Here is a 21,976-nt window from a genome sequence, read left to right as displayed (position 1 = left end):
TAGGGCCGCAGTATCTTGTCCTCACACCAGGCACTTAACAGACCAAGCGCTACCCCCCATTTGGTAATATCCTCATGGATGCGAGTGCAAAGCTTCTGCAAGATGTTAATTGAGAAATGGAGGACTTAGTTGTTTAGCTCAGCCCCAGATGTTTTATTTGGGCTGCTGTTGTTGAGGTTTTCATCATTGTCACCCGTTAATGGGTCCGGGACAGAGCAACTCAAAGGCAATGAAGGAGGGGGGGCCCTCAGATCTGGGGGCCATAGATAGCCTCTGCTCGGGCCCGCTTTGTTCATAAGGTGAGACATTTGTATCCAGGAACGGGGGCCTCTCCTCAATTAAATCAGTTGGTACACCTACTACGGGAGGTACAATACTTCCCTGTTACATAAAGAGTAACACAAATCTAGGAGAGAATCGTTATCAATGTCTCCCAGTGATGACTGGGGTTCTTGGTAGAAAGGATAAGCAGTTTGTGTCCCCTCTGTAACAACATTCACGGGTTGCTTGGTGGCTGCCGACCTCCGCGCGGGCTTTGCGGCCATATCCACTGTGCCCAATGGGGGGGAGAGATGGTTACAGATTTCTCTATGTTCGGTTCTCCCCTGTCACTCCCCCTTGGAGTTAATCTGCGCCGTCTCCTGGTGAGCACTCAGTTTATAGCCGTTTGCTTTACCATAGGGTTTGGGCTTTCTGAGATTATAGTTACGGGGCTTACTTGGAGCCTTGCTCGGCATAGTGCTTTTGCTCAAATACCCTCCACCCCAGTGCACTTCTTGTGTAGGTAAAAAAAGGAGCGTTAGTCTGGCTCAGTACCAGGCAGGCTTACCTCAATATTACTGGATAAGGAAGCGAGCAACCTCGCCACAGTGCCGCCGGTCCTCTACGGACCACAGACCACTCTGTCTCCACTCTGCTCGCTGCGCAGCGCTTTGCGCTGAATTCAAGGTTTTCACTGTGGGCAGCTCAAGGTGGCTCTGCCTCCAACAATGCCCAGAGTGAAAAGACTGAGGCCACAACAGACCACTCTGTCGACTCCGCTCTCCGCAAGTAATCCACTCCCAATGGGGAAACAAAGATTATTACGAGGTGAATAATTTAGGATTGAATTATTACAGAATTTTTGTCTAATGGGCCTTAATGAAGAACAGGATCTTATGTGCTTTTTTATAAACATCCAACTATTCAAGCCCGACAATATGCAGTCCATTTAACTGTGGAAGACACTGCCATCTGATCTGGATGAGAACAGATAATGATTTGAAAATTATTCTTTTTTTTGAAAATAAAGTTTTATTAGCATTTTTTAGGTTATTACATCATGCCTGCCGTTTCAACCATATGCATTTCCAAAGAACATTTTAACAATAACCCTTATCCCCCATAAACCCCCACCCCACCCAAAGCCGATGATCCGAGCGTTGATTTCTGATTTGTCCAACAGGCTTGCAGAGATCGTTCACAGACTCAGACTGTCAAATGGTCTTATGCACACCTGTCTTGAGCTCGGCTTATTGGTGCCCCATTGGAAAGACCATGTGTTCATTGACTCATGTCTATGGGGCCTCATTCTCATTATACCCTGATGACTGGGTAGGTCCTCAGGTTTGGATTTCTCCCTTCAGGTCGGGCGTTCATACTTTTCAAAAAAGGGGAGCCAGAGATCTTCCAGGAGCAGCCAAGGGCACAGGGGCCTGCTCACTTCGTCAACCCCCCTGATCAAAGACAGGACCTCTTCCCAGTATGACTGTACCCTGGGACATGTCCACCACATGTGTATATAATCACCTTTCGTTTTTTCCTGCAGTATGGGTCGTAGCTCGGGCTCTTTCTGGAGATCCTCTGTGGAGGGTAGTGCCACCTGTGTAATACTTTTAAGGCTTGGTGTCGATATTGAGGCGAGGTTGTTGAGCGGTGGGCACGGATGCACATCTTTGTCCACCTTTTGTTGTCTATCACCTCTCCCAGATCTTTTTCCTATTGTGTTCGTGCTGGTGGGGGTTCCCTCGGGATTGAAAGCAGGAGGAGTTTGTATAGGCGGGATATGACCCCCCTTAGAGCCCCGGGTGGAAATTATCATTTTCTCGAAGTCCGTTGGGTCCCTCCTGAAGGTGTCACCCCAGCTCCCTTGAGCTGGAGGTAACGGAACGGTGACAGTTTTCCCAACCCCAAGACCTCCTCAAGGTCCAGTAGGGGCATAAAGGACCCCCCCACCCACAGGTCGCCGCCCTGGTGAGACCCGCCTCGTACTACTGCTGATAGGCGGTTGGTTCGGCCACTTTGTCTATGAACGGAGGGGCCCAAATGCAGCTCAACGGGGAGGGCCAGGTTGGGAGCTATCTGTAATACCCTCCTTCCTTCCATATAGACCACAGAACTCCCAGCACCGGGCGGTCCTGGACCCGTCTGGGGACCTGTGATCTTCGGACCCATAACCACTCATCAAGCGTGACCGGGGCGAGTAACATATTGTCCAAGGGCAGCCACTGCTTTTCTGTCCCGGAGTTAAAGTGGTCTACAAGGATTCTCAACTGGGCCGCTCTGTAGTATGTGTCAAGATCTGGCAACCCCACCCCTCCGTCTTCCTTGGATCTCGTTAGTACGTCATATGAGATCCTATGTTTCTTGCCCGCCCAGAGAAACCTGAGCAGGGTGCGTTTTATTGAAATTAAGAAGGTCTTGGGCACCTAGACGGGGAGCATCTGGAAGAGAAACAGGAATTTGGGGAGGACTACCATTTTAATCAGATTGAGGCGTGCCATCCACAAAAACCCTGAGCCCGCCCACCTCTCTATATCTCTCTTGACATCTGTCCATAGTGGGGTGAAGTTGTTGGGGAAGAGGTCAATCGAGTTGGCTGTGATCTGGACTCCCAGGTGTCGGAACCCATCTCGCTGAAGCCGGAAGTGGAGCTCCTCCACATATTTTGTCTCGGTTTCTGATAGGTGACCCCCTATAAATGCCACGGATTTGCCCAGATTAACCTTGAACCCTGAAAGATCCCCGTAGTGCGCCAGACCCCGCAACACATGTGGGACTGTTTGTGAAGGTTTAGTGATGTAGAGGAGAGTCTCATCGGCGAATAGGCTGATTTTGCAGTGGGAGTCGCCTATCCGCACTCCGTTGATCGCTTCATCGTTTCGCACAGAAATCGCCCAGGGCTCCATGACCAGGGCGTATATCAGGGGGGATAGTGGGCAGCCCTGTCTTGTGCCTCTACCTAGCGGGAAGGCCTCTGATTCCATCCCATTGGCAACTACCTTGGCCATGGGGGCGGAGTACAATGCCGACATCCATTCCCAACCATCTCTGGCCCATCCCTATCACCGAGAGGACCTCCCCTATGAATGCCCAGCTAACCCTATCGAAGGCCTTCTCTGCGTCTACAGTCAGCAGTAGAGCCCCCTCGTCTCGGGTTACCCTGGAGTTTAACATGTGGAGAGTTTTGCGCATGCTGTCGGAGACTTGCCTGTTAAGTATGAAGCCCGCCTGATCCGGGTGGACCAGACGGGGTAGGCATTTCTCAAGGCAGGTTGCCAGAACTCTGACGAAAATCTTGGCACAAAGGTTCAGGAGTGAAATGGGTCTGTATGAGCCGCACTCTGCCAGATCTCTACCCGGCTTAGGGATTACTGTGATGAAGGCCTGTAGGAAAGTGGGCGGGATCATGTCTTGATTTCTGATTTGGTTGAACAATTTGGCTAGGGGCTCCATTAGTGTGGGCTGGAATTGTTTGTAAAAGTCAGCCGTGTACCAATCTCCCCCCGGGGCCTTTCCCACTTTTAATCTCTTGATGGCTGCCTCGACCTCCTCCACTGCTATATCCCCCTCCAGCACTTGCAGTTCCAACTCAGTCAGCCGGGGTAGCGGGTGTTCCCTCAAGTATGCCCGTATCTCCTCCACTGATTCCACCCCCCCTGCTTTGTGTAGAGTTCCCTATAGAAGTCAGCGAAGGAGTCTACTACATCTTCCTTTTTATTGCGCACATTGCCCCCCCTATCCCTGATAGGCCCGACCCTCCTCTCCATTCTGCATCCCATGGCTCTGCACGCCAGTAGCATCTCTTAACCACCTCAACTATGAGGATTGTGTGCAGTGCTCGTCTCTTCTCTCGCATTGCTGCCAGAAGGGCTCCCTGTCTTCCCCATCCTGGTTGAGCCTAGCACGCTGGGCCTTTAACTCTGCTCGTATCTTGTTTTCAATGAGCCCTCTCTCCCGTTTACGCCTGGCGCCATCAGCTATGAGGAGACCACAGAAGGTGGCCTTTGCTGCCTCCCACACTGTCACCATATCTGTTTCTCCATTGTCGTTTGTTTCGAAGTATGCCACTATTTCATTTCTTAAGATGTCCTTGAACACTGGATCACTCAAGAGTATGTCATTGCAACGCCAGCGTGACAATCAGGGGTACAGGGGCAGCGACCAACTTGCCACTAGCAACTCGTGGTCGGACCATGTTATTGCTTCAACCTTTGGAATTGTAGCCACCCCAACCCCCTCCTCTGAGGTCAAGAGCAAGTCAATTCTTGTGTAGGTGTAGTGCGGGGGGGGGGGGGGTGGAAGAAGGTGTAACCCCCCAGGCCCGGATACGCCGCACGCCAGACATCCACCCAATAATGTTCTTTTAGGAGGGTCTGCAGTGCTAGGTTGTCTTTGGTGATCCCCTTTGACTCCACCCCTCTCGCTGTCCACCAGTCTAATTTGGGGTCCATAATGAGATTAAAATCACCCCCCAGTATCATGGGTCAGAAACCGTATCTGGCCCGAGTTGGGTGCGTGTAGGGTGGCCAGAGTGATATGTTCGCCTTCGCAGGTGCCCTTGATCCCCAGGAACCGCCCCCCAAAGCCTCTCTTGGTTTCTATGTTTGAGAGATGGAATGTCTTATTCAGGAGGACACCCACCCCTTCCTTCTTTGAGCTTCTATGGGAGGCCCAGAAGTTGGACTCGATTTCCTTTCCTCTGATGGGTGATTCTTTCCCCTGTTTATAGTGAGTTTCCTGTAGGAAGAGCACCATTAGCTGTTTTTTGCGGGACATATTGCTAGTCAGTGATCTTTTGTTTTGGGAGTTTAGGTCCTTGACATTTAGTGTGCCTATCCTGCCTTCAACCATTGTCGTCTTTGGAGTCTTTCTTTTTGCTCCTTGGTATAGTTCTGATGTGAGGCCTGTTACAAAGCATGGAGCTCGCCCCCCCTTTAACCCCTCTTGGTGTCTCCATCCTATCATTTTCGTTGGTCATTCCCCACCCTCCACCCTTGTCCCATGGGTGCCTGGTTTTTTTAAACTTGCGGGCTCCCCTAACCTTAGCTTTACCGCTGAGCTTTTCCAGTCTGTCAGGGCCCCATGGGGGGTCCCGGGCTTCTCCTTCTCGCCCGCCGGAGTAGCCATCCGTGACCCGTTGGATGTCCTCCTCTGACACCAAGTGGTGTCTCTCCCCCAACCATTTGAGTGCCAGGTAAAAGGGGTGGCCCCAGCGATATCTGACCCCCTTTCCCTGAAGCCATCTGGTGAGGTTGCCACACTTCTTCCTTATAAACAAGGGAGGGCTGAGAGGTCCTGAAAAATAGCCACCTTGGCGTCTCTGTATTGTATATTACCGAGGTTCCTCGCTTTTTCCAGGATCTTGGCTTTGTCCTTGTAGTAGAGTAGCCGAGCCAGCACCGAGCGTGGGCCCCTGCCCCCCACACCAGCACGATGAAGCCTGTCAAATTTGATCTCGCCGTCGGCATCCGCCCCCATGACAATCCTTATGATGTCGTGCACCTTGCCCTCTAGGCCTTGTGGGCTTTTCCCTCGGATTCTACTAGGCCAAAGATGCGCAGGTCATTTCTCCTCTCCTTGTTTTCCATGTCATCCACCTTGAGCCGAAGTTCTTTGCGACGTTGCATCTCTTGCAATCTAGCTTCCATTTGAGTCTCCAGGAGCGCCGTGGAAAGCTGGTTGTTTTCGACTCCCTCCATACGGTCCTCTAAGGTGGTGACTTTAGTTGTGAGGTCAGCCAGTTTGGCACCCATGTCGGACCTTATCCCACGGATCTCTTCCAGGATCATCTAAATATTGTTCTGGATGACACCCAGATCGGGAGGCAGAGTGGATGGGCCCCCGGACGCCATGTTGCCCTCGTTGGCCACTAATTGGTATTTAGAAAGGGCCTCTTTCCAACTCATAGGGTGCCTGTTCCAGACGACTGCTATTAGTGACCACTGTTTAGCCTGCAGCCGTACTGGGACTCGTTAGGGGGAGGGGGGGAATGCGTTGTTCGTAGGTGTTGGTTCCAAGGATGAGTCGGGTTCGCTTGGGACGGACAGGTACCCCTGTGGTGGTAGTCTCTGGGTGCTTTAGGCGAGGTCGTTCTGGGTTTGAGGTGGTGGTGGCAGCGTGGATTATCCCCCCTGGGAGTGGGGAAGCACTGGGCGGCTGTCCGTGGGTCGAGCGTGAAAGGTGTCCTCTGTGGTGCTGCTCGCAGCCAGGCCTCTCTCCGGGTAGCGCTCCCCCGGGGGTCTAGATCATGAGGGGTGGATTTGGGGGTCTTGGCCCAGGGGGCCCCTCACCTGAAACGTGGAGCCTCCTGTGTCCCCCAGTCTGTTGGATTGAGGGCGCGCTCCCGCAACGGCCCGGACTGGGGGGACCCAGATGGGGAGGTAGGTGAGGCCTCTTTGGCTTCTTGTGCTGTGGTGTCTCCGTGACATTGGGGGCCTGATCTGGCCCTACCTACGGGTGAGTGGTATGGCGAAGTTCCTCAGGACTTCCTGAGGTGGTGGGGGGTCCACATCTGGCGCCCCGGGTGCCCCCTTTCAGTGTACACAGCAGCGGGGGGGCGCGCTCCCGCGTCAGCCCCGTGCTGCTCCTTTCTGCCTCGCAGCGAGGGCCAGGCAGTCTCCTCTCGGTGACTGCCCCCGAGCGTGTGGCTTATGAGTCTGCGAGTCGGGTGGAGGCGTTGCGCTCCCGTCTCACGGGGCCGCGTTGCCGCGATCCCAAGGGGCTCACCCGGGAGTCCGGATCACGGGGCTTCAGCATCCTCGCTGCCGTCAGCTGTCCCTCCACACTTGCAAGCTGCGGCCTCCTCCTCCGTTGGGCGGGCGCACACCTGGGCCTGCCGAAGCATTCCCTGGCACCCGCGTGGATCGCGGCCTCTGCGGTCTCCACAAGTGTGTCACTCAAGGTTGTGGGGGAGGGGCCGCAAGAACTTTCAGGCGGCCGAACTCGGCACAGGAGTGTCGGCGAGGCTCCCAAATTGGACCCTGTGGGGGGCCACTGGTTCCCACAGCGTTATCTGAGGCTCATATGTAAGATGGGACCCTTACTCCGTCTCGTCTCCGCTGATTCCCCGGGCTGGATACGGAGCTCTCGGCTCAGGCAGCCATCTTGCCTGCGCCCCTGGTGGCCTTCTGAAAATTATTCTTAATGTGTAATCACATCATATGAAATATTACTTATCTATTTTATGGAGGGATAACATTTCAGCAAGTAGTCCCCTATTATGGGACACAATGCTCTATTGACGGATCATTGTGAAAATCAAGATAGCTGCTTAGCAGGACTAAGAAACTCTGAAGGCCAAAGAAGCTGTTCAAAATTTAACGGGAAACATAGGAGGCTAAATCACAGAGAGACTGAGACTAAGAAAGAAAAAGTGTTGACAGGCATGGAATACTTACACAGGAATAAAGAAGTGCCACTAGGGGAAAACTAGAAAGGAAGGAATGCAAAAGATTCCATGCTGTATTGAATGCAATTCATTTCATTTGAGTACAGTTTTTCTGGCAAGGGAAATATCACACTTGCTGTAGTGTGTGGCGGGGCGTCTACCACAAATAACCACTCTGAAGCTCCAGTAATGATCCAAGGGTGTTTATTTAAAATTACAAGTAGTTGTCGAAGGGATTCTCGGTTAGTTTTAAGGGATAAGCGGGTCCTTGGAGAGTTGGCACTAGGGCCATCCCCATCTACCTTGACTTCTCCGGCCTTTCCGTCCTCCCTAGCCCAGGTGTCTGTGACGGGATGGTAGAACTGGCCAACAGTAACATTGGTCTGTCTGTTGGCCAACTTATACTTGTGGTGGTTTCCCAAATTCGATAGCTAACTGACAGCCTTGGGCCTTCTAGGCTTTCCCTGACCTAGCCCAACTAGTGTTCTAGGGGAGTCATTAGGGATGGTGCCATCTTTCACCTGGTGTCACTCCCTCGTCTCTCCCACATGGTCTTACCGGACCCTTCACTAACACTGGCCTTAAGATGTTCTCCTCCCGCCATACTACTCCAGCCTATCACTCCGCCTTTCCATCTCCACCCTTTGATCTTACTTCCCCTCATCTGAACTATTTCACTTATAACTGTCACTACCTCCTGCTATCGCCTTTGGTTCCTTTCTCCATCTCTATTTCTTTATCTGTTGCTGTTCTTCTGTTCTAGTCTCTCGCTGCTCCTACGACTTCTATTCTCCTGACACTTCTTATTACTCTCCCTCTACTGCTATTCCTTATTAACACTATCCCTTTATTACCTTTCCCTCTCCTACTACTGTCAGTCTCCAGATGCATCTACTCACTAACACTTACTACCGCTCTCTACTACCAACTACCGCACCACTGCCTGTTACACTTCCAAACACCCACTATTACTACTTACTACCTTACCCTCACTCGCTACTCCTACAATCTGACCTTTCAACTACTACCTCTGCCACTACCACCACTCTGCTACTCTTACTCTACCTCTACTCCTTACTTTCTCCCATCTCACACACAAACACTCCACAAATCTCCTCCTTCCCATAGCTTCCGCGCTCATTTCGCTCTCACCTCCTCTGGTCTCTCGGATGTCTTCCACCACATCCTTTCCTCTCTCAACTAACCCACACTCAAGTATTTGCACACACCTCAAGTATCCCACCCACTCCCAGGATTGGATACATACCCTGAACCAATAGCTTTCCTGTCTCCAGAGGGTGTGACATGGGAAGGGGTTGGGAGGATTCATATGGGCTAGTAAACCCTGCCCCGTTCCTGCTTCATTTTTAGTATGAGCTTGCAGGGGCTTCTGTCTACAAGTCTCCCTGGTGGTTTAGTAGGAATGCCATCCAGAAGGCCCCTTTTGGGAGTTTATTCATAAATATCAATACCTGGTGGGCTAGAGGTGGCTCCTCATTGCACGGACTGCTGCTGACAAAGTCAGCTGGAGCCGTGCTTTACTCCTGCAGCGACAGGTGTTGTTCCGGTTGCTGCACCACAATGTTTTGTTCTCCCATGCCACGTCCTCCAGTGGTCGGTGTTGTCTTTACGGCAACCCATGGTGCTGCACAACCAGTTGCTGCGTCCCACGGCACCACCCTCCCGGCATCTCCTTTCCCCATGGACCCCGCCTCACACACGTTAAGGAGGGGCAGGAATGGGGCCTGCTTGCACCCAGGCACAGGAAAGCGGTGTGGGGCCAGGCTGTCTCCCTCACCTGACAGGGCCTGCAAGTGAAACAACCTGGGTCTCCAGCTCCAATAAGTTATTATTAAATGCAGACCCGCAAATAATTTATAAGACTTCACATGACCTTTCCGTCATTCTTCCTTCCTTACCCCTTTGCTTTCCCAATTTTTCTTTATGTCCCTGTGACCAAGCATCCTTCCTGTTTCTGGTCACCTCTAGTGGGGCAACCAAGGTTGCCCCCCACTTCCCCCCAAACAAGCAAACTACGGGCCCGCGGGTGGTCTGAAGAGGCTCCTTTGGCCACTGCCACTTAAGGCATGCCACAGGACAGGCCACAAAGAAAAACAACCACAAAACTGTCCTTTTAAGAAACATCGAAGTGGCACCCTGGCTCACGAAAGATCAGAGAGCAACCCATTTGCTGCAGTACTGGGACCTTATCGTCATCGCTTGCTCTGCTTCATGAAGCACCATACTAATGACACGGTCCCTTTAAGAGCCCAAGACAGTAAGCACTCACTCACAGAAAATACTGCACGAGAAATCACTGTCCTGTGCCGGAGCCATTGGAGACAGCAAGGACCCTTGTAAATTCTTGCCAGAACATCAGTAGTAAATTCCTGCGTGGCCTGGGGAAACTTCCTGTGCGGTCTGCAATGCGAATTCACATCAGACCATGGACTGTACTGACAACAGCGTCCTGAACAGAGCAAACATAGGTGATGCAGAGAATGTTGGACCACCTGCCCAGCAATTACTGACATTTTAAAATGCTGCCTTGTCAAACACGTTTGCATTCACTCCCATTCATTATGGACGCCACGTCCCACAACCAGCACGCTCCCCTGCCAGGCTCCTTGCACATCATGGGCTGCGTTAGGAAGGTGGCTTCTACCTGGGGCCCGGATAGGCCCAGACAGCGACAAGTTGCCATCGCAGGAGTGCCACCATCTTGTATCCTCCATACAGGTGCAGATGCTTAGCATCAGGGTATCACGCATGTGCAGTATGGAGAGCAGGCAGGGAAATCACAGCAACAGCACAGACTCAGGCTCTGTAATTCCAGGCAGTGAACATTATTTAAACAGCCCGGAAGACTGCTGCAGTGTATCTCCCTTCATGCCATCAGTTGTCTCTCCTGTCTCAGGTTTTTCCCTGCAACTGCCTGGCTTCCTTCTGGCCCTGGCCTATGGAGGGTTTTGTTTTATTTTATTTTATTTTACATTTACAGCAGCGCTAGCTGCTAGTTACAGTTATAAGAAGTTACAAGTTACATGGTTGCAGGTAAATATAAGAGGTAGATCAAAGTCGGATACTACGAAGTACAAGACATTGTAATATCATCCTGCAGGAAAGAAGGCTGAGAGGTTCCCTGCCTTCTGGGTCCAAGATAAAGTATGGTGGATGTGTGTGCTCACAGCAGGCAAATAAGGGAACATTAGTAACGCGGGTCACTGTGCATCTGCTGGAAAAGCCACACTGAGTGGATTGGGGACTACATTAGCAGTGCAAAGCGCTGGGTTACAGTTACAAGAGGTTACGAATTACATGGTTGCAGGGTAAATATAAAAGGTGGATCAAAGTCAGATACTAAGACTTCTCAATAAATATTTCCCCCCTTCTGCCCTCCAAATTCAGATCTAACCACAAATCACCAGACACCTTGCCCAGTGGCCTGCCAAACATTCCAAGGAAGGTAAAATATGGAAATGCAGGGGTTACTCTGCTTTTGCCATTGTTTCCTCCCTTCATAGTCTGGGCTTGTCTTGCTCCTGCCTTCGGGTACTTTCTTCTTCGCTATTCTCCAATCTCTCGCCTTGCTTTCTGCCTGTCTGCTCATGGTCTACTGCCTTTCCGCCTGGATCCAGTTGCCAGATTCCAGCAACGCTTCCCTGTCCTGGCACTACGCAAATCAGGGGAAACTCGGCCACGGTGCAGAGAGTCAGGTCAGCATGTCCAGGTTCTCATATTCTGGAATCGTCGTGTTGGCTTTTCGCTTCACACATCATTCAGAACTAGCATCCCAGAGAGGATACAGCACAATGCAGAGTAGAGTCAGATACACAGCAAAGGTGTGATTCAGTGCTAAACACGGCCTTGGTAAAGGAGTACACCACAGTTCCTCCGCCTTGCTGCAGGGCCTAACAAAGACATTCATAAAATCCAAGATAGTAGATCAGCCATTTAAAGACTTGGTCCACCTCCTCTGTCCGTTAGTGAGCCTAGATGAACAGATTCATCCTAGGCAAACCAAGCCCCTTAACAATTTGCAATCACATGTGCAGATTCTCACAGAGGGTCTGATCAAGGGGTAGGAGCTACAAATAGTTTATGCAAGTTGCCAACATTGGAAAGAGGCAGTTGTAGAAATTTGGAAAGGAGGTTGGAGAGGAGTAGGAGGAGATACCAGGCAAAGTAAACGTGGGGTTGGGGATCATCTGTAGTAGGCAGGGTGGTAGAGGAAAGACCCATTCTGAAAGGATTGAACCCAAGGGAGGTGGAACAAGCATGTGATGAATCATTGAGGAGGGATAGGAACATAATAGGTGTAGAGAAGTGATGAGAAGGACAGCAATCAGGACCCCAATAGAGGGATGGGATAAGGCTCTTCTCAAGTACACTGGGGGTGTGCAGGAGGAGGTGAGAGGAGAGCTGCCCCCACAGTTATCCTTAAAACGTAAGAGTATTTTTATTCTTGGTTAATTGCTTTTGGGGAAGGAACTCATGGATGATCAGAACATGTATAAATGTGTCTGGTTTAGCAACTCATTTACCCTACTCTCTCTTATACTTGGTCCTCAAGCTTTGCACCTTATATAGATTTAAGAGTACTCATATTTCCTCTTCTTCACGCCATTCTCCTTGACGTACCTATTTCCAGGCCACCCTGGATTCTATCAAATCTGTCATATCCAGGATCTCATCTGAAGCCTTTTTACAAGCCCACATTATCTTTGCTAGCATTGATCAAATTTACTAGGTCTTGCATCTATTGCAGGGGTCTCCAAACCTTGGCTCTCTAGGTGTTTTGGAATACAATTCCTCTTGATCCCAGCCAGCAGAGTCAAAGGTGAGGGATCATGATAGTTATAGTTCAAATCATCTGGAGAGCCAAAGGTTGCAGACCCCTAACCTAATGTAACACTATCACTCACCATGAATCTTGCATCACATTCCTCCCCTATTTCCCGAAGGCATTTTTGCAACACCAATCCAGCCGCTTTACTGTACAAATGGTTCCCTTTCATGCGGTTGGTTATGCATTTATTAAAATGCCACTGCATTCTTTCAAGTCACAACCAATACGATGCCAAAATCTACTAACAAATCCAGACCATACATATGTGAAAAAATCATCAATTACGAACCGATCAGACCACTACGATCAGCCATCAAGATAAATCTGGCCACTGCTCTTGTACACACCTTGATAGACACACAAGCTCCACTAGCAAGCTTATTTCTCTGTAACGGCAGTGGAAACCACCTCAGATCATCCCCACCCTCATTCCAGAAAATAATCCCTCAAATGTTCTTATTTTCCAAGCAATAGGGACATGAACACTGATCCAACCATAAGCATACTGATCTGTTTCCTATCCTGCAACCACACAAAAAAGGATGTATTACAGGACTAACTAGGTCTATGGTTCAGTGGACTAAGGCATGATATGATACGATATGAAATGGCATTGGAAACGCGCCTATACACAAGTGTTTCAAGGCGCGAAAAGGGCATGGGCCTTCATCTTTGAGGCCAATGCAAGGAGTACCACAGATATACGGTACCAAGAGACCGCCAGGTCAATTTACGCTTAGTAAACAGATATGTTATAGGTGCATTGAAAGTGGAAAACCAGAAAAAAAACAGTCATGGGCTGCTTCATTACACTCAATGAAATGTCCACTCGACAGAATGGATTTTTATCCTTACCCTCCACCGTTGTCGACTGAAAGCTTTCAGCAGTCCCCTCCTTCTGCTGCTCCTCAGAATCATTCCTCTCCTTCTTGAGGTCTAGGACTGAGGCATTGAGAGGTGCCGCCTGCAACACAAACCGGCTGACTTTAAACTTGTGCTTGTGACGTACATTGACAGCAGTAGAGTTGCTTGATTTACAGCAATAATATGTGATGCCCATGTGTCATTACATGTTTGGCACAAGTGCACAGTAAGTGCTCCTTATCCTGATCAATCATCATCACCACCACCCCTTACCTGCCATAGGAAAGGGATGCAGTATCACCAGATGTACACGTTCTCCTCAAACCAAAACAATAAATGATGGGACAGAGAACAGCAGTTCAAGCTTCACTAACACACAAAGGGACAGCGCAAGCAGAAGCAGAGTAAGCTTTGCTACCACACACAACCAAAAGGTAGACCACAGAAAGTAGTAGTGGGGGCATTCCTGGCCCATCTGCAGCTCCTCACACTCAGAACAGAGGCAGCACACACAGCAACAGTTCAAGCTTCCTTTACATATATAACATACACGAAAGCCAGTGGCCATGCAATCAAACTTCACAAAGAACAGGTGTAGTTCATGCGAGCAAGCTGCCTTGGATCATACACTCATGGCCTTGCTTTTGCACTGATCATATGCGTGTTTCATGCATTACCTGTTGCACATGAACCCGCTCATGTTTGAGAAGCTCAGACTTCCAGCGGAAGCCCTTCCCACACTCGCTGCAGTGGAACGCACGCACCCCGGTGTGGATTTTCAGATGCGTTGTGAGGTGCTGTCTCTGGATGAAGCTCTTACCACACTGCCCACATTGGTAGGGGCGCTCCCCGGTATGGATGCGCTCATGGATTTGGAGGGAGGTATGCCGCCGGAAGCACTTCCCACAGACATTGCAGATGAAGGTGCGCTCACCAGAGTGTGCCTGTAGATGTGCCTTTAATGTCTTTTTGTTGTAGAAGATCTTGCCACATTCTGCACAAGCAGCGCACATTCGCTCTGCCTTTGGGTTGTTGGGAAGTGCCAAGAGGGGGGCATCACTACAATCAATGGGGTTTCCGGGTTGGACTACGGCAGATACATTGTGGTGACACTCGGAGGCCTGACCAGTGCAATTCCGTTGTGCTGACAAGTAAACATGGTCTTGTGATTCTCCATTTAGGGCTTCTGGGGGCTCCACTTTCTCTGGACCTTTACTCTTCTCACTCAAGGCCTTGTCGATAAGTCCTTCACCTAATTGAGAGGAAATAGGTTAATACATTCCTTAGTTCCTGTTACAAAACGAATTATTGGGCAAATAAGAGCATCAACATGTTATCCAAATGAAATACCTTTTATATTCAACGTTAAGGCATATGTTACATCTAGCTACTGTGCCAGTACTTGCAAGAAACGGGTATTTCCGGACTATTCTAAATATATATGGTTGGGTGGTCCTGGTTTCAACATTAGAATCAGTGATCATTTCTGACACTATCTTATTTCTGACACCACTGTATTACACTAACTTGCAAAAATAATCTATATACAAAACTGTTCTCCTATAATGTAGTGCAGAGGTTAATTCACCATAATGCATCTTTACATTACGCGCCACAGAGCTCAAAGTTTAAACGTACACAGCAATGTGTTTTGGGAGTACTGGGAGACGGTCATGCTTGTGTTACCTCTGTGTGCTATATTGGACCCATTGACGCGGACTGTCTGTTAGGGAGAATTCTCCAAACCTAGTGAGTCCCCCAGCAGCTTTGCTGGATTTTAGGGGTTTGTTTTTTTCTCCTGCCAAGAGTGAGACTCTTTTCCTCCCACTCTTGGGCATGATTTGAGGGATGTCTTGGACTATTTGTGTGCTTATGGGCTACGGGGTCTTTTACTCCATAGGGTATCATCTGTTTTTAGTGTGTGTTATACAGCACCCTCAGTGCAATAACACAGGGGTGTCATAGTGACCCCCAAACATAGACTCCATACCCTGGGACTGACTGTCTCCCAGGGCATGTAAAGTCACCATTGGCTTTACTAGTCCTAAATTGTGAACAGAACCAATACAAAACATCATATTGTGGAAGTACTGGAAGGGGTTAATTAGACTGCCCCTCGGTCTGTTTTCAAGGAGGCACTGTCCAGTCCCCCCCTTGTCGAGTTTCTGGCTGGTGGCAGTGGTTACCACGCAAAATATTCCACCAGAATATTTCCTATGGGATTTTCCCATTGATTTTAAACGCACCACTTTTTGGTGCAATGTTAAAGATACCACTGGTTTATTTATGTAATATAAAATCACTGCTTGAGTCTTTTTGTCAGAACTCTTTTCTAAAATGGCGTTTGTGTCCGTCTTTGTAACTCCAACCAAGGTCGGGCCCTTTGTTCCACTTTTTGGCGGGCTTCTCCACAGAAGGGTGCCACTCTGGGTTCTACAGGATGTGTGGGTGGGGAAATTGGCACCCTGGACTACGTTGCCTTAGCAACCCAAGTCGCACTCTGTTCTGATTGGCCCAGCTAGGCTGTTGAATAGGGTTTTTTAATGCATAAAAGCAGGGCTTCGTGGACTGCAACTTCAGAAATCGCCACAGGCCCTAAGAAATCCGAAGAGGAGAGAAGCTGAGCCATCTGCAACGACGACACCATCGGTGGAGCCCTGCTGCAACAACCTCACCACTTTCCCGACGACAAGAGAAGATCTTCTGCTGAAAGAGTCTTCTTCCTCTGAGATGGTGGGATCAACCAGTTCGCCATTTCGCCTTCCAGGACGTCACTTGGTCGAATTGCCCGTGCCAAGCACCCTGGCGGCCGGATAGCCAAGCTTCACCACTGTGACCGCGAATAACAGGAACGCACCTTTTAACCGACGAACTCCACGGCTGGTTTCTTCCCTGGGCAGTGCAACGACTCCAAGCTTCCTCCTCGACGAGATCTTCTCTTCCCCTGGTCGAAACTACGAACTGCACCCGCTGCCAGGAAAAACTTCCACCGCTGGAGCTTCCTCAACTTTAAAGGTACTGTGTTCCACCTGGCCTCCCTTCCTACGGATTGCTAAAGGTGACCCTTAAATCCTTGACTTTCCAACTGGGTTGGCCCCCAGACCTTCTAACTTTACCTTCTGAATCAACCCAACCTCTTTTGAACATTTCTACAAAGACTTGAATGCATTTCTCAACTGTGTGATCTGGGGCACATTTCACCTTGCTCCATTTAAAGCGGGCCTGGCCTATGAACTTTGGCTACACAGTAGACTCTGCCTTCACTAACTTGTTTTGGTTCCATAAAAGTGTTGGGAACTGTTTTATTTTTATGACCTGCCTTTTTCTCTCCCTTTAACCTAATTATTGGAGTGCCATCTAAGTTACGCGCTCACCTCCGTTTTGACAAAAAGTGGTGTTTTGACTTAGACTTGTCTAGTAATTGCTAAGGAAGGTATGTATACTTTTCTGATTATGTTTTGAACTTCCTTTGACTCATAGTGCTAGTGTATTTTCTAAAGTGTGTTTTAAATAAATAATTCTATACTTTTGATACAAAGCTCTGGTCAGTGTTTGCTTGCTCTACTGTGTCTTTAGCCCTATTGTGTATCCTCTGTATACTGCCTAACTCTTCTTGAGAGAAGTCTGACTGCTCAGCCACAGCTACCAGGTAAATCTGGGTGGTACAGACTGCTACCAATTGGGTTTACTGCTTTCTCCTGTAGTCTTAATCTTTTTGCAGTGTTCCCCAAGGGAACTGCACAGGATTCTGACTAACACTGTCTACAACTGAGTCCTCTTTCTGTGTCTATACTTGGAGCTTTTTCCTTTAAACATACTGCGCATGCACGGAGCGCGGTGTGCCAGCAGTGTGTTTTGTGTTCTGTGCACAGTGCGGTAGCGGTCGTGTCGGAACACTACGCTAACTTTGAGGTCACACAGTGGTAACCAACACTTCTGCAATTTGAGTGAACTCCATATTTCTGTCATAGCTACGGGATTGGTGAACTATAAACATTAACTGATAAAGAGTGCTGAAACCAGTGGATAGTATTGCTAGTGGATTAACTGTAGGGCCACTAGTATACCCCTAGTGGAATTCGGTGGTTGAAGGTACCTGCCACCCTAACGTGCTAAATTTGCAAAACGTTGGAGGATGTACCGACTTGAATAATAATGCGAGGGAACTTACTGTGCTGGCAGGTCCTACCCCATGCAATAGGGGTCTGAGCATGTAGCCTATGTCGATGCCGATGAAGCAAAATCGAAATTCTTCATTCTTAAAGCAGTTGTAGATATTGAATGAGGATATAACAACTGTTATGCCATATGAACAAACCATTGTCTATCCATGCTCAAACTTTCTTGTAACATAATTCAACTGTTGCAGCTGTCAATTCTTGAGTGCCGCGGTTTAATGGCAACAATTACTAAGAAGGCGGGAAGCACTACTCATCGTAGTGCAATTAGAGTCCAGTGAGGTGACTGTGGGTGTGAGCCTTTGAGCCCCTGGTACTCTACAACACAAAGGAGAAAGTAGTTGCTTGTACAATTGTTTAAGCATCAAGCGGAATAGAGGGGCTGTGGGAAGTAGTGCCTTTGAGCCCTGAATTCCTCTTTTTTGTAGTAGAAGAGGAAGGTGGCTGTGGGCCTGGAGCCTTTGAGCCCCTGGCATTGAACAGCAGAAAGCAGAAATAAGTTATTTACTTGTAACTGTTGTTCTCCAGCATGGGTCTGGCATGGATTCACATGCTCATGAATATTCCCCGTCGTCAGGCTGGGAATCCTCGGTAAAGAAAAAAATCAGTATCAGTTTCATTTCTGATCTGTCTTTCTTAGTAGTAACCAATCACTGATCTCTGGGTCACACTGCCCCCAGCCAAAGACTGCCCTCTCCCTAAGCCCCTCCCCTGGCACCCATCCTCAGATTTGGTAGCACATAAAGTGGCAGTATGACCAAGTGAAGAGCCGCAGAGGGGAAGGAGGGAGGGTTTGTATGTGAATCCACTCCAGCATGGGTCTGGCATGGATTCACATGCTCATGAATATATGAATACATAGCAGTACACACATGCACAACCACGGGAGGTGGCAACAGGCTCAACATTAAGCAATACAACAACTCAACATTAAGCATCTCTTACCTACTCACCAGGCTCACCTTAAGTGAACAGGTTGCGCAGCCCTGCTTGGCCGACCCTGGACTCCTCCCTGGAGTCCTGATCGACACAGCAGAATCTTGTGAAGGTGTGCGTCGACCTCCATGTAGCAGCCCTGCAGATGTCCAGCAGGGGCACACCAGACAGGAATGCCGTGGAAGCAGCAATCCCTCCGGTCAAATTGGCTCTCGGACGGCCGGGCAGCGGTCTGTTTGCCAACCGGTGACAGTGCATGATGCAGCCGGAGAGCCATCTGGAAATGGAAGCCTTCGAGAGAGCCTTCCCTTGATTCACAGGTCCAAAGTTCACAAACAGCTGTGATGTCTTCCGAAAACTCTTTGTGCGGTCCACGTAGAACTTCAGCGCTCTAGCTACGTCCAGCGAGTGCAGAGTCCTCTCGGCCTGCGACGAAGGCGACGGGAAGAAAATTGGCAACACCAAGGGCTCGTTGAGGTGGAAGTCCGACGGCACCTTGGGCATAAAGGAGGGGTGCGTCCTCAGCACCCCCCTCGTGTCGTGAAAAGTCAAGTATGGAGGCTTGCAAGATAGGGCCTGGATCTCTCCCACTCGTCGTGCAGAGGTGATGGCCACGAGAAATGCTGTCTTCCACGACAGGAACTTCAATGGCGCTGAATGCATAGGCTCGAATGGGGCCCCCCACGAGCCTGGTCAGCACCACGTTGAGCTCCCACGCCAGGTCAGGGGCCTTCACCGGCGGGAACGATCGGAATAGTCCCTTCATAAATTCCTTCACCAGGCGATGAGACCACAAGGACGCCCGTCCTGTAGTTGTGGTGTATCGGGAGATGGCAGCCAGATGTATCTTGATGGAGGCGTAAGCCAGTCCAGCTTTTGCCAGCGACAGTAGGTACGGCAATACTTGAGGGGCCGTAACCCGCAGAGGGTCAATCTTCTGTGCACGGCACCAGACAGAGAACCTCTTCCACTTATGTCCATAGCACTTGAGAGTTGAGGATGCCCTGGCTTTTGCAAGAACCTCTCTGCAGTCAGCCGGGATATCGTGCCCTCCAAACTCTAGTGCTGCAGGAGCCAAGCGTGCAAGTTCAGCGACTCCGGGTCGTGATGAAGAATGGCACCTCCTCCTCTGGAGAGAAGATCCGTGTCTGTCGCCAGCTTGATAGGTGGGGACGCTGACAAGTCCAGAAGGTCCGGGAACCAGATCTGTCTCGGCCACGCCGGTGCAACGAGGATCATCCTGCACCTGGACCTCTTGTGCTGGTTGATGAGACTGAGCAGCAACGGCAACGGAGGGAACGCGTACAGGAACAGGCCGTCCCAAGGGAACGAGAAAGCATCGCCCCTGCTCCTCGGCTGTGTGAACCTGCTGGTGAACCTCTGGCACTTGGAGTTCATCGCCGTCGCGAACAGGTCGATCTGGGGTTTGCCCCATCGTTGAAAGAGCCGATCCACCTGGTCCTGGCGTAGTTCCCACACGTGGCACGAGCGCAGCTCCCTGCTGAGTGAGTCGGCAATGGTGTTTTTTATTCCTGCCAGGTGAAAGGGAACCAGAAACATCCCCTGGCCGATGGCCCAGTGCCACAGATCCTGGGCCTCCTTATATAGGGCTGGGGATCTAGTGCCTTCCTGCTTCCGGATGTAGAACATCGTGGTGGTGTTGTCGATGAAGATCCTCACCACTTTGTCCTTGAGGGACGGAAGGAACGATTTGAGCACCCAGAACAGGGCTCGTAGCTCCAGGATGTTGATGTGGAGAGACCTCTCCTCCGGGAGCCAGAGGCCTCTTGTGTGGAGATCTCCGGTGTGGGCCCCCATCCCTCCAGGGAGGCGTCCGTCGTCACCGTCTCCTGATAAGTCGGGGTCTGAAACTCTGTGCCTGCCGTGAGGTGCGCACGGGTACCCCACCATAGAATCGCCCGACGGAACTCCTCGTCGAGCGGGATCCTGTCTTTGAAGCTGCCCGCTGCTTGAATCCAGCGAGCGCCGAGGAACTCTTGTAGCGGACGCATCCGAAGTCTGCAAAGGGGCACAAGGTAGATGAATGAGGACATCATCCCGAGGAGGGACTTGATGGACCTCACCCTGGCCACATCCGTGGCTAACAGGCGCTGCACCTTGCCCAAAATGGCCTTTGTCCTTTCTTCCGACGGAGATGCCAATCGCTCCCAGAAACAGTGCCACCTGCGACGGAACCAGGTGGGATTTGGGGTAGTTGATGGAGAATCCCAGTTCTGTGAGCAGGCGGACGGTCCTCGCCGTGTGTTTGACGGTGAGTTCTCTTGACCTTGCGCGGATTAGCCAGTCATCCAGGTAGGGGTAGACGTGGATCCCCTGCAGGCGCAGCCGCGCCGCCACTGGTGCAAGGCACTTGGTGAACACCCTGGGTGCTGACTTTAATCCGAATGGCAGGGCTCTGAATTGGTAGTGACGCCCCTGGACTACGAATCTGAGGAACTCTGTGTCCTTTTAGAATGGGGATGTGGAAGTAAGCATCCTCTAGGTCCAACGCCGATAGGAAGTCGGCCTCCTCCAGCTGTCCCAGCACGTGCTGGAGGGTGACCATCCTGAATTTCTGTGCCTTGATGTACTTGTTTAACCGACGCAGGTCCAGGATGGGGCACCAACCGCCTGTCTTCTTTCTGACGAGGAAGTACCTTGAGTATACTCCGGAGCCCCGGAGCCTCTTGAGGACGAGCTCGATGGCACCTTTCTTGAGCATCGCCCTTACCTCCAACAGCAGTTGAGGGACGTGAGTCTCCTTCCTGGCCACGGGAGGAATGCAAGGACACTTCTTTTGAAATTCTAGCGAGTGTCCGTGGGCCAGGTTGCCCAGCACCCAACGGTTGGTGGAGATGGACTACCACACGCTGACGAACTTCATCAGCCGGCCTCCCACCGGGGTGCTTCGGTGGGGGGCCGACGCTAAGGCCGGTTCAGTCCTGGTTGGAAGAGGCCTTGCCGCCTTGGCCTCCTTGACGACGGCGACAAGACCCTCCTTGCTTGGTGCGGCCTCTGTAGGCGTCCTGGGACGAGGAGCGGGCCGCCTGGCGGTACGTAGAAGAGCCACCGATGGATCCCTTGGAGGCTCCCTGTCTGCCTCTGGAGCTCCGAAAGGGCTGCCGTTGCTGAAGGACTCCTAGGGCTCGGGCTGTCTCTGCGTCGGTCTTGATGGCATGGAGGGACTCATCCAACGTCTTCCCAAACTGGTTGTTGCCGTCGAACGGCATGTCCAACACTCTGGTCTGGACGTCCTGGCGAAAGTCTGTCGCCTTGAGCCATCCTCGTCGTCGAAGGCAAACCCTGTTGCCCAGCTGGCGAAATCCGGTATCGGCAATGTCCATTGCCACCGTTATGGCGTGATCCGATGCCACCTCACCTTCCTGCAGAATCTGTAGGGCCTCCGCCCTCTTGTCATCTGGTAGGAAGTCTAGCAGGGGAGCTATCTTGAACCAAAGCTCCCTCTCGTAACGGGCCACAATCGCTAAGGCATTGGCCGCC

At 50.7% G+C, this 21,976-nt stretch overlaps 1 protein-coding gene across 6 annotated transcripts in view; it reads right to left on the bottom strand.

Annotated features, from left to right (window-relative positions):
• The window catches only part of LOC138528604 (zinc finger protein 585A-like), a 512,079-nt gene that overhangs the window by 365,148 nt on the left and 124,955 nt on the right, over window positions 1-21,976 (bottom strand). For all 6 annotated transcript variants that reach the window (XM_069640389.1, XM_069640392.1, XM_069640393.1 and 3 more), the window contains exons 4-5: window positions 14,039-14,613; window positions 13,353-13,461 (exon numbers count right to left, since the gene is read on the bottom strand). In XM_069640389.1, coding sequence (XP_069496490.1) covers window positions 13,353-13,461; window positions 14,039-14,613 — 684 coding nt within the window. The remainder of the gene's footprint in view (window positions 1-13,352; window positions 13,462-14,038; window positions 14,614-21,976) is intronic.

This window comes from Ambystoma mexicanum, chromosome 7q (genome assembly GCF_040938575.1).
Source record: "Ambystoma mexicanum isolate Mex_15411 chromosome 7q, UKY_AmexF1_1, whole genome shotgun sequence".
NCBI classification, from domain to species: Eukaryota; Metazoa; Chordata; class Amphibia; order Caudata; family Ambystomatidae; genus Ambystoma; species Ambystoma mexicanum.
Note: the sequence above shows the minus strand (reverse complement) of the source record. Positions and strands in the feature narration are given on the sequence as shown.